Source organism: Atractosteus spatula, chromosome 15 (assembly GCF_055471065.1).
Source record: "Atractosteus spatula isolate fAtrSpa1 chromosome 15, fAtrSpa1.hap1, whole genome shotgun sequence".
NCBI classification, from domain to species: Eukaryota; Metazoa; Chordata; class Actinopteri; order Semionotiformes; family Lepisosteidae; genus Atractosteus; species Atractosteus spatula.
Window position 1 is genome coordinate 5,187,620 of NC_142720.1, and position 16,586 is coordinate 5,204,205.

The window sequence follows — 16,586 nt, forward strand, 5'->3', positions numbered from 1 at the left end:
CCAAAGCATCAGATGAATTTTCTGAAAGCACTTGACCATTAAAATGTGATTTCAAAGACCTAATCACGAGTGGGGAAGAAAGGCTTCTGGAATTTACTGCCCAGCAGTCTCAACTCTGCATTTACCAGTGCAGCTCTGTGAATATGATAAAGCAAATAATAGGATAAATGTTCTGTTGTGGATTCTGTAACAATAGCTCAGTGTTGTGTAAGAGTCACTTAGTATGAAGGTTCTTCGCAGCAGCAGATACTGATGCACAGGTCACTGTTTGTACTTTGTATAACTGCACCAATTAAAAGTAGCTGGTAACATTGTTTTTTATTCTAATTTAATGAAAGTTCTTAACTGACGTTTGGGAGGAATAACAATAGACAAGCCGGTCTCATCCAGCTGATCTAAATCCCAATCATTACCGACTTTCACTATACACAAAAAAAAATAACCCTTGCGCACACCTCTTCTTGCATTTTTGTCAGATTCATTCTATATGTGGACTGTGCTTCAGGCAACAAGCAGGAAAATAACAACAAGCCAGAACGAAAGAAAACATATGCTACTTGTCTTACGTTTGGCTTATACAATATGCACGTGCTCCTCAGAAGTTCAAGCCACAAGCCTTCTTCCTTCGTGTCCTTTAATTTAATCTTGAGCCGCTCTTCTGCACTCTCTTCTGTTTCTATTCTCTGGTATCCAGCTTGGCTTTGGTTATTTCCTTCCCAGCCCCTCTTGCCCTTGATGCCATCTCCTTGGGCCCGGGCCTGTGGCTCAGCCAGCAGGCGTCCTACAGTCTATACAATCCCTGGCGTCCCACTCGACCTCAGGCAGCCCCCTCTCAGCCCCTGCTGCTCTTGATTCCATGTCCTCAGGCCCAGGGTCTGTCCAGCGTCCTACCTCTGGCTCCTTCAACAGGCAACCCAGACATTTTAATGGCTGCCTTCTCTTTTAATGTAATCTCTGTATCACCATGTTCCTTCTGTCTGTTTTGGGGATCGCTTGATTCTTTTGGGGTTTGAGTGGCCCCCGGGTTCCTCCCTCGTGGCCCCTGCTCCTCTTGATGCCATCTCATCGGCCCCCTGCCTGTCCAGCTCCCTCCAGCTCAACCGGCAGGCATCCGACAGGTTTCAACATCCATCTTTTATTTTTAATGTTTGCGTTTCCTATTTTACTGCGCCTGGCTGTCCCCCCTGTCTCTTCTTCTCCATTGGTGGTTTTGGGGTTCACTAGTTTGGCTTTTTGGGGATCAAACCTCCTCTGGGTAAAGCCAAAAATCTATGACACTTAAATATTCAATACACATTCACAAAGCATCTTGGATGACATTATTCCTCATGAAATGGAAGTTCTTAACAGCAGTTCGTGAGGGATAACGACAGACAATGCCAATCTCACCCAGTGGAATTATCGGCTTCCATTATATAAATACCTCTTGCACACGGCGCTTCTCGCATTTTGGTGCATTCGTCCTACCCCAACCACATTTCCACCTTTGCTACTGCCCCTTGATTAACTCCCCTCTTTGAATGGGGGGGGTTAAGTCTCCTTGTCCTTTGGCTAGGATGCTACCTCTTAACCAAGTTGGTTAAGCCAAAACGTATTATACTTAATTACTCAATAAATATTTGCAAAGAATCTGATTCTTGGATGTTGTTTTTTCTTGTAAATTTGGTTAGTACAGAACTCTCCAAACCACTTCACAAATAGGAAAAGACTCACTTTATCCATCCATATTTATTTATTTTTTTCTTGGTAAACAGCGCAGTTTAAAAAAATATGACTTTAATATTTGTCCCAGAAGCTGTGTGTTCTAAGTTGTTGGTGTTATCTTGTCCTGATTTGTCCTGGACTGAGAAGACCCAATAAACGTGCAAAACAGGCACGTATAGTGTTGCCACAGCCTACATTTGCAGCACAGAAAACATGAAAGTAATAATGGAATAAAAGGGAGTATTAAAAACAAGCTGCTGAAGTGCCTGACAGATGTGCAAGGTGGAATTGTATTACAGAAAAATAATAAGACCAAATAAGCGTTCTGAAATCTGACTTTTATTTCATTGTGGTCTACCCTGGGATTCTCACGAATATTGGAAGACTGCACAGCCTCGTTGACGGTACAAAGCTGAAACCCCCTTTTCTTATTCCATTCCCATTGATCCAGCACGTTTATACCTGTGGACTCCTAATTTCTATTGCCTTGTAAAATCAAAGATAGATATAAATGTATAAACACATGTCGGTATACACAAAAACGATTATATTCAAGATAAACCCTCCAGTATGAAAACGCCGCAATACGGATCTGCTATCAAAGGTTTTTGTTTTATTAAAGGTCATTGAAAGCCGTAGAAGCCAAAATACACGCCGCAGATATGCCTGGAAAAATCCCTTGTTCTGAGTTATTAAATCGTCATAAATATTCATGAAAATATACTCCAACGAAAGGTATTAATGCATCTAGGGCACGTAAAATAAAATAGTTATATGGCACCAGAGACTTTTACGATGTTATCTTCACAGGCTACACCTTTGCTAAGAGTACAGGCAGAGGATATGATTTGTCTTACATATTATGGGGAAGCAAACCTGCAGGTTGCAAATACTAGCTTCTGCTTTGGGATTTCAAACGTTACAAGGAAACCAGATGAAATCACTTTCAAACTGCAATAAAACAGCCCCCCGAAAGTCCAACCCCTTCCTGGCAGAGACTCGGGGGATCTGAATTTTGAAGGTTACGGAAAGCATTAAGACATGGGCGATCACGTTCCGGTTTTTTTTTAATTTCAGATGACATTTTCTTGCCCTGTTGCCGTTTTCTTCTCGGCCTCTTGTTAGGTTTGGCTACGATTATCCGATAGGGGCATTTATTATTGGGCTTCCTACAACCAGCTGGAAAGCCTTAACGCAAACGCTGCATGTTCTGTAAGTAATCGGCAAGAACTTGTCTATATACTGTACACATGATTCCACCTTAAACTGTCATGTGCTTACCTCTTTCAATTTTGAATGTGCTATTTTTTTCTATATCCTGAAACCTAATTAACAGACTTCGTGCAGCCAGGTAACAGTATCAAATCATTATTGTCAGTTAAGAACGGAGTCGCTGGCGTGATGAATATCATCTTATTTGACGTTAATGAGACATCTTAATTTTCACATGTCACTGATATTTTCCGTTGCTTTTGACTGACCATATTGGAAGAAGACTGTGCGCTGGGTTAACTAAACTTTAATTCACTTTGTGTCCTTCTCTAAAACCAATGTCTCAAGAGCGGAGGAGAGTGGCGGTCTGTGTGACTCTGGATTCAGAGAATCATTTTTCATGTCCGTTACTAAAGGCCATCAGTAATGGAGTCAGATAAAGAAGTGAAGTTCTGAATTTCCAATCGACGACAGAGACCAGCAAAAAGGAAACGAGTATTTTATATAATATAACCAGTGCAATTTTGGAACTAGAACAGTGTAGTCCTTTAACATACCAGTATGCTTGCTTTCACACTTAATTATTCTAGACCAAGGGATTATACATTAACTATGCGTGCAAAATGTAGAATTAGTGATAGCCTACCCCCCCCTTCCGCTACAGTATTTTGCATTTGCAATTTTTTTATGTATAACTCCAACTATTATTTCTTCTCGGAGATATTCCATGTATGGCTCCTTCATCCAACGTTTCACAAAACGTGCGTAGCTTTTTTTTTTACCTGATTTATCTTAACAACATACTTTCACCAGCGTGTGAAGAACCGTTCGGTTCCTGGGACTTTTTCTTAACGTTAGACTTCACAGACATAACTCGCGTTAGTGCAAAATACACTCCACATTTTCCTTTCCAAACTGAGTCTACTACTTAAATTCCCTCAAGCATGTTTCGGCTATTTTTGAGCGAAAATAAATATTTCAGCATTTTACAATTAGCTTAGTGAACAGCAAAATAAGAGAACGTGTAACACGTTAGTGTAGTGAAAACTAGTAACATTTTCGATTCCTCATAGTCTTAATTTGTGAATAAATTTTATGCTTTTAGATATTAAATATTTACATATTATTTAGCACACAAATCTGTTCATTATTTAAACATGGGGGAGACATTTATGATTGTCATATCACTGTTAGTGTTGTAAATATTAAAACGTATTTCCAAACTTATTTCTTGTCTTTCCTGAAATGCACTTGATCTGACTGCCAAAATTTCAAAACAAGAGGACTGTGGTCTTCAATCGATATGTTTGTTTTGGCTGACTTCAATTACGTTGGGGGCAGTGTAGCATAGTGGGTCTTTGGACCCCTGACTGCCAGGTTGTGGGTGTCGAGTCCTGGTGCTGGTGTACCTTGAATGAGGCACTGTACCCCAGTTGTTCCTGGCCACCCAGCTGTTCGGGGGAGACCGGCATTGCTGAGGATAGGTTCCTGCAGTGGACTGGTGTTTGTCACCTGCTCTCAGTCATTGATGAGCTCTGGGACCAATGAGCTGCTGTGTCTGAGGTTCAGACATCACAGCCCCTCTCCCCCACACCACCATGACATTAGCAATGCTTGGCGGTGAAAGCAGAGAGGTTGCTGGTTTAGACACTCAACCAGAGCTGTGGCCGACCCATTATCAGATTTAATATGTGTCTGACTCACCACAGTTCATCCAACACGGTCGTGACAGTGATGACTTGTTTAATGAGCTCTGGAAAGCAGAGACCAGAGTTTCCCTCATGTCAGCAGTGTCAGAACCCCGCAGTGGTGGGACCTTTTGGTGAGGTAAAACAAACAGTGCGGGATAGGAAACACATTACTTTGACTCATTACCTTTGTGATTCAGGACAATTATGTTCCTTAAACAGTGGTGGTATGGCATTACAAATACAGTTGCTATTGGTTGATACAGTCCAATATAAAACTTTTCACTCATGCTAATTTTAATAGTGTCTGCCATTCCTGACTGAAAGTTCTGGTTCTAACTGCAAGGCAATCCAGAACAGAACCAGTATTCTTTGTTCCACCCTAATCATGGGGTCTTCCTCCAGCTTTCGGACCCTAAAGTGACATTTGCCTTCCTCCCTAGATGGCAGCAAGGAGCTGAGAAACACGTCAAATGTCAAGATGCTTTATTATTGCACGTACGTCTTTTAATGAGCACATTATTGCTCATTATTGCACATACGTCTTTTAAATGCAATGACATTTGGGTTGATATAGAGTAAATTCTGCAATCTTTACACAGCAACTTGAAATTGTTCTCTTGTGATGAATATTCCAAGTCTACGTAGAGAGATTCAAAGGTAACAATTGGATGATTGATCTTTATTACAACATACAAACACAAAAATCTTAAACAAGGTAAAAACACATTCTGTACAGGTGAGGGTGAAGATCCATTTGGTGTGCATAAATACCCCTTTTCTTTTTAAACGTTTCATAGCAAGAAAAACATGACAATATTCCACTTACAGAACACAAGTCTTTACAGATTGATTATTTTTAAGGGTGACATAGAACAGGAATATTTAATTCTGGTAATGGAGATCCATATTGATTTTTGTTCCAACCAAGCTCTCAGTTACACAATTGATGCCATAATGGCATTCATTTGAGCTATTTGACTGGTTTCAGTGCTTCTGCATATCATGTTGGAGCTGCTTTTTAACTATTCATATGTAGAATATGGATTCGTATGAATCCATACCATTCATATGGATTTCATATGTAGCAGTACTAATTGATTGCATAAGTATAACACATGGCTATGGTCCAATCAAGCAATTTGTTAGTTCAACATAGTCTTCAATTAAGTAATTAAGCTTGGCAGGGACCAGCAGGAGAGTGTGCCTTCAGGATAGGGCTTAAGACCTTCCCTCTCTCTCCCTCCTCTTTCAAGGACCGAAGCAGGGTTGTCCTCAATAGCATTGATGACTTTAATTAAATTCTCATGTGCAACAGTGTGCTCATGTGGATTAGCTTGGCAATTTTATCCATATAGCAACTGCATACTGCATGTGGTACGTTATATAATTACTTCATGCGTTTTAAACTTGCATTCCGTCTTATCGAAAACAAGGTTTTCCATCTCTACTGTGTCAGTGCCTTGATTCATTGATACATAAACAAGTCTTGCAAGAAAATAATTATTTATCTAGTCTATTGTTGGCAAAGAATTAAATATGGCCAATTAAAATTGCAACAATGCAGATAAACTGTATTTGTACTACATGTATTTGCTTTTGAATCTAACAACCCTAATAATAAGTTTACCATGGCAATGTCTGCCAAAGTTGCTTTAGACAAAAGCATGTGACACATTATTAAACTGGAAAGTAAGTGAATGCTGGGGATGTGAATAATACCTAGGCAAATAATAGTTCATATATTGAGGAACACTTTCCACTTCCGGACTAGCTGTAAGTTAAATCACTAATTTATCACTGTATTTGCTCTGACAATCCTTACAGAGCATTTGTTGACCTGTAGTTGTTCTAACTCTCTAGTAAAAAGAGTCATGTACAATAATGAAATACTTAAGTTGCGCTTTGTTTAATTGGGAAGTCATTGTCGAGAAGGGATATTTCGAATGATGTTGATGCTGTCTCACAAGATCGATATCCCTTATTGCATGGTTTGCAAAGCTCTGGTGCTTTTGGATTCAACAGTTAAGCGGGTTTATGATGAAAGTCTCTAAAAACGCCGCAAAACTATGAAATGCTGCAAGCAAAGTCAAACATATATCATCGCCAATTACGCTTCTCAGACAGACAAACCCATCCCTGCATGAAATTATTTCCCTGAGTTGTCTACATGGGAGGAATATTCGGCTCGGCTGACGCCCGTCCGCGCTGTTGATTTTTCTGTGCCTTCTGATTGGTCAGAGCGATATGGCGGAGGCTCACGGGATATCAAGATGGCCGCGTCCATTTGAATCCCTGTGTTGTTATTCTTATTTTTTTACGTCTGGTCTTTTTCCCCACGGAATTCAGTGTTTGTTTTGTTTCAGTTTGTCAAAAACTGTCATCCTCTTATACTGAACGTAAATACATCAAGGGACTCCGAGATCCGGCGGTAGACGATTCGTTACTAACAGGTTTGTCCGTATCCCTTGTTTATTTCCTGGCACAGTTTAATAGCTATCCAACGTGCAGCTGTTTCCGAGAATGACGTTTTGCTCTCAACATTAAGGCAAAGTGCGTGCTTTTCCTGTTTTGCTTAAACTAGTCTTGCTTAATCAACACTGCTTAGATTGTGAATCTAGATGAAATGTTGACTAGTAACGTGCTACGACATGCCCACGTGTTCCTGTGTACTAAAATATTGCTGCTGCTGTCACTTATCCGTAGCCCTCGTTTATTATCTTTCTTCTACTATCTGAGTCCTAAAATAGGTAGGCTGGGAGGTTGCTTGGAACAGGAGGATGGAACAACACATGCATCCAGCCGCTGTTACTGCGGATCACTTCTACATTACATTACTACATTATTGACCATGTTGTAGTCGATATCGTTGTTCATGCCTTTCACAATTTGGAGCAGTGCGCTTCACTCTTTTTTAATTAAGAAATCGGACAACAAACTCCTAGAATTCGCTCGTTTGCTTTAACCAGATGTAGAAAGCATTGATTGTTTTTCTGGAAAGCTCTTCCAAGATAGACATGACCTCAGTAAGTTCACCCCCACCCCAGGTTCCATCTGACGGGAAGAAGGGGTTGCTTTTTCTTGTCAGCTGTTTAAAGTGAAGAGTGTTTTCTCACTTTGTAAAACCTAACTCCTCAACGGGCCGCAAACATGAGCAAGCACCTAAAAATAACACGCTATAAACAAATTACATCTTTTGTCAGATTATGTTGTTTTTGCTTTCTGCTCGTTTTCCAGTTCCTGCTGCTTTTTTTGTGTGGTAATTTTCTTTCAGATATGTAATATATCCTGGGGGGTGGGGGAAACGGCTGGCTTTTATCCGGATCATGTTTACCTGTTGGCTTCCCCTGCAGAAATAATGCTGATATCTGGAACTCATGTCGAACGTCTATGAAGAGAGAGCCACAATGATAGCCGCAGGCGAATTGCAGGAGTTTGTTCCGTTCGGTCGCGAGCACTGTAAGAATCACCCCAACGCCGTGAACCTGCAGCTGCGACAGCTTCAGCCAGCCTCCGAGCTGTGGTGCTCCGATGGGGCAGCCGGGCTGGTGGGGTCTCTTCGGGAGGTAACGCTGCAGGAGAAGGAGAGGGTAATGTCTCGGATTTCCTTCTGCTCAACCCCTTTCGGATTTATTTCTGTCCTGCTGCATTTTGTGTGTTCTCTCGTTTTCAACTAATTTTTTTTTCCCCCTCCCTGATTCTGTTCCCCACATTGCTTTGCTGGAAGTTTATTTCCAGGTATCCCCTGTCGATTTCAAGTGATGCATGATGTGGCTGTTTCTCTAACATGGTCATGAAAAGCCATTTTGGTCAGGTCCTTACTTTTGACTTGCTAACGAGCTTTTAATCGCTGCAGCTCGTGCTGCATCATGGAATGTTAAATGTATCCATCTGAATAAATCAAGTGTTACAATATGCTTTATTGATAACATAAGCATCCCAGGACAAAAAAACTCTAATTCAGCTACATTATATCAATAATCAGTATCGGTAATATTAGTAAGATTGTGTGGAGGAAGAGATGCCTGTTAAAATTAAACTTGCAAACTTGCATGGCTCAAATACAGCTGTGGTGGATTTAGTCAAGGTTTTCATCGTTAAGGGGTATTTTGTGATACTGTTGGCGGTTCCTGGAATGCCAGTCATCATCATCCCTGTGAAGAATGGGCTATGGATCATCCCCTTTCTGTTGTGCTGTCAGGAGAGCTGGCAGCTGAGGAAGGGAGCTGGTGGAGAGGTCCATGGGGTGGAGTTTGAAGAGGAGCTGTATGCGGCTGGGAACATGGTGATATGGAGCCGGGGGAGCAAGAATCAGGCTTCGTATGTATACAAGGCTTTCACCGTGGACAGTCCTGTTCTACAGGTACACGTGACAAAGGAAATTCACTCCCTCCTATTGTTCTTCAGCGTCTGCTTTACTCCTGGGGGCAAAGAAAATAAAATATGTCATTCAGCCCCAGAATAGAGTTTTTCTCTTGTTTTTCTTGCAGTCTCATTAAGTCATTATTTTCAAACTGCTCTCAGTGATCCTTTTTTGACATGGCTAAAGCCCTTTGAACTGGTTATGAAAGTGTATTATGTATGTGCTTATAGATGTACGTGGAATTTGAAATTGTTTAATGGTTTATTTCAGGCCTTGTGGTGTAATTTTGGTGTACCCGAGGAAGATAGAGAAGGTAATTTTGCTTTTTTTTCATTTATAGTTTAGACATTAAAACCCTGGGTCTGTATGTTGGTGTATCAGCTTTCATTGTGTTTGTTGGTTGTAAACATGCAGCACAGTATCAGGCTTCAGATATGACTGCAGATTAATATCCCTGATGAGCAGATGAAGTCCTTTGTTTAATTATAAAGGTATGACATGTATGAAATATTAATCTGTGTCATCCCGGCATCTAGGCTTATGCAACTCAGCCTATTGAAAAGGTTTGGTAGGTGCAATGAGGAATCGGAGAAAATCGCACTCCTGGCCAAGAGACTAGATGATGCATATATAACATTTTGCTTTCAGAACAAGAAGTCGTGGAGCAAACTGTTTGCGTTGTTCAGAGGACGTGCGTGAATGTTCACAGTATCACTGGGAAAGACTTCATCTCCCCTTTGCCCTTCCAGGTGAGTCACAGCTCTTTGGTACCTCGTTTGACTCCCTGTTGAAGCTGTCGATCCAGCAGGGTGACCTGGGCCAGAGCTGGGACAGCTGTGGTCTGAGGCCTGGATAGACCGCTTCAGCTATTCCGTTTCACTCCATTGCAGTGTTTTTTATAACTCGGTCTCAATAATTATAGGGATCTTTGGCACTAGGGTGAATTAAGTAATTAAGGATTAACTATTGTTCCTGAAATGGCCTGGAATGGAAAATCCCAAGTTGTATACGCCTCGTGTAGGAGATCGGTATCGCGTGCTGGCGTAATCACCGAGATGTTCTGTTGTGCAACATCTGATCATTTACAATAGTTGGGGCTCCGAAACCTTTATTGATCCATTGATTTAATTGATTGGACATTTTTACTTCCACAAACGGTTGATTTCAAGTTAACTTGCGTGTCTGAAATCTCAAGCTCTTTAGGAACTGCTGAAAATACTAGATTTATAGTTGAACAGATTATGAGGCAAATTATGGTTGTTGCTTGTGTGGGGCGCTGAATTAGTGTTCCTGCAAAAAGAGCATCCAGAAGGACTTCTGAAAACTGAGCAAGGAAAAAATATGGGAAACTACATGCATGATGCCATGCGTATATTCTTCTTTTGTAAACTGTTAGACTTTTGCAGAAGTTGCTACCGCTTAGAATCAGACGTGAGAAATTAAATGAATGGGAAAAAAGGTGGTGATCTAACCTATTTGCAACCCAGGTGGAAATGAATACAAAAAGTGTCTCAGTCAGTCTGTAATATTGTTGTAATGCAGGTGCTGAAACTTGAGAATGAATTGTGCAGAAAGTGAATGAAACTAAGAGCTTGGAGTTTCACCTCCATCTCGCAGAATGTGCTGAACCTCAGTCTCTGTGATCTCAGACTTTTTCCTATCATACCAGAAACTGTCTTGCTGTTTAAAGAATCCCTTAACGTTTACATAAGGATTCCCTTTCTTCTGCTAGTTGTGAACACAACACTAGTCATTCAGTGAAGTGTTGTAAATGGCAGTGAAAAAACTAATGAAACGTGCATCCTCAGTGTCAGGATGTTAACACACTCTTGCACCACAAAGGTGCATTGATCGCTTCCCGTTGTTTAATACAGTATATGATCTGTCTTTCACAGCCGTGATAGACGCAAAAGCAGTTTATTTTTAGTACACAAAAAAATATTTCCCTCCAAAACAGCATCTCCAAAACAGTCCGTGATCAGTGTGGTGTTTATTTCATTGTTGACTGTTATGTAAAGTTAAGCACGGTTAACTTACACACCGCCTTGTAGTGTTTTGTCAGTGATTACTGATCTATGACAAAATTGCTAAATCAGTTAGATCAGACCACAGGCACTATGAGTGATGCTCCCTTAACAAATCCTAATACACTAAAATAGATGACAAATATGGCACACAAGCAGAATAATATTGTGTTAGGCTTAGCCATCCTGTATGTACTGAGTGCCCAGGGGGATTACACTTCAGTCCTAAGGGGGGCTGGATGGTCTTCCAGTTTTGGTTCCAAATTAAGGTCTCAGTGAGCTGGATTAGTTTTAATTATTAGCTCAGCTGGATATATTTAAAAAGGATGAAGAGATTTCAATTTTATTGTTTAGTCATCTGAGCCTGATTTCATTTACAACACAACGAAATCATTTTGAGCAAACAATATTGGACAGGAAAGTGTAAAATCTGTTTAACAAATAAAATAATTAGAACATTTAGGCCTCCAATTCAGCCCTGCCTTGTATCAAAACTTGGTTGGTAATAGGGCCCAGAGAGTCCTTTTAAATCTGTTACTAAAGATATGAAAGAGTTTAATAATAGGTTACCTGAGTTTATTTACTTGCTAGAAAGGAAAATGGTCTCTGCGAAAACGACTTTCTTGAGTCTCTATTAAGTCTCTATTTTTTATACCTTCTTATTGAATTACAGTTACTGCTCACTCCAGTGAAAACCTGCCATGCATGTTTTGTATTGCTGCAGAAAGAGCTTGTGCCCACAGGTTTGCATTCGTGTCAGCTGATCTTTAAAGACAATGTACAGCCCTACTGCACTGGACTTCTTATTGATATACCTGGCCCAACTCATTAAAAACACAGCTGGTGGTGGTGTGAAGCTGAAGAATCTTGACAAGATGATGTTTGCTGTTTATTCCTCAGATCTCTATAACCTGACATGATGAGAATTTTCCTTTGACCTAAAATTGAAAATATTGAGATCCTCCATCAATTATGCAGTCACCCATTCAGTGTTTTTTTAACTCGGATGGGTTTTTCCTATTGTGCAAATTGCTTGCCTCCTAATTTTGTAACTTTAGTGCTAAAAAAATTCTGTCAGAACAGCCCATTGCCAGATCCTGAGGCAGCTGTGCATGATGTCACATCCAGCCTGTTTCATGGTTGGTGTTCTTTGGAGCATCTGCAGTTCCTTTGTTTAGCCTTTCCATTACTTTGGTAGAGGTTGATCTTTGTCTCATCTGGACTTAGAATGTTTGCTCTAAAACTCTACTGGCTCATCTTTGCACATCTGAACATCATCATGGCCTTGGCATGCAGGGCCAGCTCTGCAACTCTCTCACTTCTCATTACCAATAATGGAGCCATTGATGGTGGCAGCAGAAAGGATTCTGAAGCTTCCAGAAGCCCTTTATCTGCTTGTATAGAAGACAATGCTTCCATACTTGTTGGGTGGAGCCGAGAGTACATCGGGGTGGGGAGCAGTGAACCAGTAGATGAGTCATCTTGAGACGTGAATTCAACGGAGCATGATTTAGACATGCTGCAAGTTAAGACCCCCCAAGAATAGGCAGGCGATTGCACACAGTCCGTGTTGAGCTCATTAAGTTGCAGACTTCATGCATTGTTATTACCTCTTATTTTAACCTCTATGAGAGATGTCACCTAATATATGAAATTTATATAACTAAATGTGTCCCAGTACGTATGGTCACTTCAAATGTATGCTTGAAATTACCCAAAAATGAAGCACATTACCTTTTACTTATTTAAATTAATCCATTTATCCCATAATTGCAAATTCAAATTGCTTGACTGGAAATCAGTTTTTACAGTATTGTACCAATAATTTTGGAAGACACTATATAATATTAAGATTATGTTTATATGATGTTGGAGTGTTCAAATCTGAGACTAGGAACACTTCAGTATTTAGAAAACTTGTGGCATCATCTCATGTTTGACCCTGGATAGCATTTAGAGTGATTGTAGTAGAGCTTCAACATTTTTTTTCTAATCACAATCCACGTAGATCAAGCTGAAAAACAGTGGGGATATTTTTCTGTTTTTCTCTAAGGTATCAGCTGTGTGGCCGACCAAGTTTGGCTTGCTGTTTGAACGTAAAAATCCTACTTCTGATTTCCCACAGAGTCCTCCAAGGTAATAATATTTACTTTAAGTTGTGCCTTTTCATTTTACTCTTGGATGCAATAGGTTTTCGCAATAAATGACTGCTATAGGTTGACCTCTGTGAAAGATAGCATATTCTTTTATTCCCTTACTTTAAATTGATAATTGATATTCGCATCTGTGTTTGTAATCAGGACAAAATAATCATCCTCCTTATTAGTATTAGATGAAGCAGCTAACATTATCCTGCTATTTAGTCATTACGATTTTGATCTTCAAAAAGAGGGTTAGGAGAAGCTGTTAGCTAGGTGATCCATCCAAAGTGTGTGGTATTGACTGTCACTCTAAACATGTTTTCAGCAAAGCAAATTTAATGAAGAGTTCACCATTGTGGTTTAATGGCTAAATTAGAAAATGTATTATCTCCCGGTCTTATGAACTAAAATCCCCGATTGACAAATAGTTTTCAAAGAAAACAATGAAATGATATTGGAGACATGCATGCTATGTTTTGTTTTTAACATGGGGCCTCTGTGTGTTAATGTTGAGTATTATTGTGCAGTTTTTAGATCTTTCTACTGTATGTGAAAGGGAGTAGATTATTGTTAGTTTTCATAATTACCCTGGAGACTGGTAGAGTAGGATGCAATATGCCATCTGACTTTTAAAATCTTTTCCCAGAGAGCCACTGCCAACAATTTTTAGCATGAGACATCCACTGGATGAAATAGCCCCTGTTATCTGCAAGTCAACAGGTGAGAATTGAGATCTCTGTTTTGATGTATTTTTATTTTCTAATTCAGTATTGCCATAGTTTATAATGACAGTAATCATAAGACTAAATTATGTTGTGATGTACTGCTCTTAGCTGTTGTCTTTATGAAATCTACTTACCAGGATTTAGGCTGCACAAATCCTATAATATCTACTTCACTGCTGACTGATCATCGTGTGCTTTTCCAGGTGTTTAAAATCTTTAGCCATGTTGATGTCTTAATGATTGTGTTGCACTTTTATTTTTACAGTGAAACCTTTGTGGATTTCCTTTTTTTTTTTGCAAAGAGTAAACCAACGACCAGCTGTTTTGCACCTCAGTAAAGCGTAGCTGCCACCTGCGGTTTCACAGGAGCAGAGGGAGAGCTTTCAAGTTTCCAGCCGGTTTGAGATGCAGGCAGGAAAGGCAGAGGAAAAGCAGGGAGCTTTTCTGGAGCTGATCGGTGTGTTAATGGATGGACTGTCCTTTTTGTCTTGGCTTGTTTGCACGCAGGTCTGTTTGAAGCCGCACAGGTGCAGTATGTGGCCGACAGCACTCTGAGGATTGTTTTCACGAGCTGCGAGCCAGCGATCATCATGACCTACGACACGGTTCAGTACACTCACACTGTCTGGGCGCTGCGCAGAGTGACTCAGGAGGTATTATTTCTGTATACTATATTTGAGTTTGGAGCAGTCTTGTGGCTAACGTCAAAATTAAGGCTGTGTTTCGTTTTATTGAATTTAATTCAGGCAGCCTGTTTAAAAGCTTTTTTTCCCCAGTTTGGTGTATTTTCCAAATCTTTTATTAGTTCTGAGGAAGCCACACCTGTGGATTAGTGTTTAAATCTAAACCTTGTTTTAATTAAGTGATTTCTTTCATTGCTTTGCATTTTGGTAGACGTAAATGCTGGTTCCTTTGTGTAAGGTTCCTGCGATGCTTTTCTGGCACTGTGATGAGACTTTTGTATTAGCCAGTGTCCTAGTTTTTTAACATTTGTATAAGGTTAGAAAATGTACTTAAAATGGTCAGCATAAGGAATATAATAGGTTATACTACAATCACTTACATTCAGATGCTGACTGTAGACTCAGCTTCTCAGGATAGTGTGTGTTGTTCTGATGAGATGTTGTGGAGTTGCGGTTAAAGAATAAGATTCAGGAATGAAATGCACTGACACTTCGCTCTTCCTGTACTCCACTTGTTGCCCTGGCAGGAGCAGTTTGTGGTTCTGAAATACCCGGAGCAGATCGGCACTCCACCGAAACTGGTGGCCACCAGCTCTTTCACTGCCCACCTCCGGAATGTCTCCAAAATGGATTCGCCCTCTGGCTCCCCGTTCCAGAGCTACTCCCTGCACAACCAGAGCAGGATTACGGCCTCTCCAGGGCTCTACTCCCGATCCCACTCCCCATCCATATCAAACATGGCGGCTCTCAGGTCAGCCATCCCAGAGTGCTGTTTTTCAGGAAGCTCGAATTGCACTTGTGCAGCTCATCCACTGGGACTTTACTGACTGTCCTTCAGACCGCACACCTGCCCTTTGACTTGAGGGATCCAGACAAGAGGATGAACGAGTGTCAGGACTGTTGAGGGCTTGAAGATGTCGCAACAAGGCGACATGACCAGTGCTGTTCTGTTCCTCATCAGTTTTAGGGGGTTATCTTTACTGCTCCTAGACCAAAGAGCTAATTGGAATCAAAATGATGTGAAGAAATCTATATAAATGTTAATTACTCACTTAGTTTTTCTGTGCCACACTGTGCCATAAAACGGGTATTGAAGGTTCTATAGAATATTTATACGAATAAAGCTGCTGAACGGCAGGATCACTGGTAAGAGAGACTAACTGGTGAGTGTCGCTCTTGATCAGATTTCAATGCCCTGTTTGGCTTCTGTCTCCTTGTTCGTAGTCGATCTTATTCCCCTGCCATTGGGATGCCTTCCTTCTCTGAAGCCCCTCGGTTCAACACGTCCCTGTACTCCCCCTCGCCCAAGAACCACAGTGTGTGCCACTCTCCAAACAGCACTCTGAACGACTCCTTCCAGGCTCCGGAGACCGAGCCCATAGTGCCGGAGCTGTGCATGGAGCAGCTCTGGACGGAGACAGCATCCAGTTCCAGGTACTGGATCTAATCCCGCTCGACTGGTCTCCCCCTCGACAATCCCCTGGACTGCTTCAGTTTTCCCGGCGAGACATTGATCCAGCTGGACATTGCCTGAATCACACCACCTGACTGGACAGAAGACTAGCAATTCCCTTAAAATACTTAATTTTAGTTTTTTTTTCCTTTAGAAAACTTTTGTTTAATTTTTTTGTTTGGTTTTATTTTGGATTTCTGGGTCTCTTGTAACATACGATGTTTAACCCTTGGATGTCCCAGGGAGAAGAGCTGCCAAGCAACAAAGGTGTTCACCACGACTGACCTCTGTGATCACAGGTTTCTGTGCTTCTTGGTGGAATCCCAGCAGCAGCTGAGGTAAGTCGGCTCCCACTTCTGTGTGGATCTCCATGGATCTCCATGCTGTATGCTGTAAGAATTGTGCCGATCTCCTTGCACCTGTGTCTTCTCACTCCAGCACTGTAGTCAAAGAAAATCTCATGGTGCCTCTCGAGAAGCTGAGCTGTTGAAGGCTCAGGTTGAGCTTTCTGGTCACGGGTTCGAGCCCAGTTCATTTCACTGGTTGACGGTGACCAGGCTTCTCTAGGCAGAGATGCACAACTGGACTGGGTG

The 16,586-nt window shown here is 41.0% G+C and overlaps 1 protein-coding gene across 1 annotated transcript in view; it reads left to right on the forward strand.

Annotated features, from left to right (window-relative positions):
* The first annotated feature begins 6,851 nt into the window (after positions 1-6,851).
* The window catches only part of anapc1 (anaphase promoting complex subunit 1), a 53,948-nt gene continuing 44,213 nt past the window's right edge, over positions 6,852-16,586 (forward strand). The window contains exons 1-11 of the mRNA XM_088934386.1: positions 6,852-7,057; positions 7,958-8,194; positions 8,806-8,967; positions 9,238-9,280; positions 9,616-9,716; positions 13,045-13,127; positions 13,779-13,852; positions 14,365-14,510; positions 15,068-15,291; positions 15,765-15,974; positions 16,236-16,331. Coding sequence (XP_088790512.1) covers positions 7,982-8,194; positions 8,806-8,967; positions 9,238-9,280; positions 9,616-9,716; positions 13,045-13,127; positions 13,779-13,852; positions 14,365-14,510; positions 15,068-15,291; positions 15,765-15,974; positions 16,236-16,331 — 1,352 coding nt within the window. The 5' untranslated portion in view covers positions 6,852-7,057; positions 7,958-7,981. The remainder of the gene's footprint in view (positions 7,058-7,957; positions 8,195-8,805; positions 8,968-9,237; positions 9,281-9,615; positions 9,717-13,044; positions 13,128-13,778; positions 13,853-14,364; positions 14,511-15,067; positions 15,292-15,764; positions 15,975-16,235; positions 16,332-16,586) is intronic.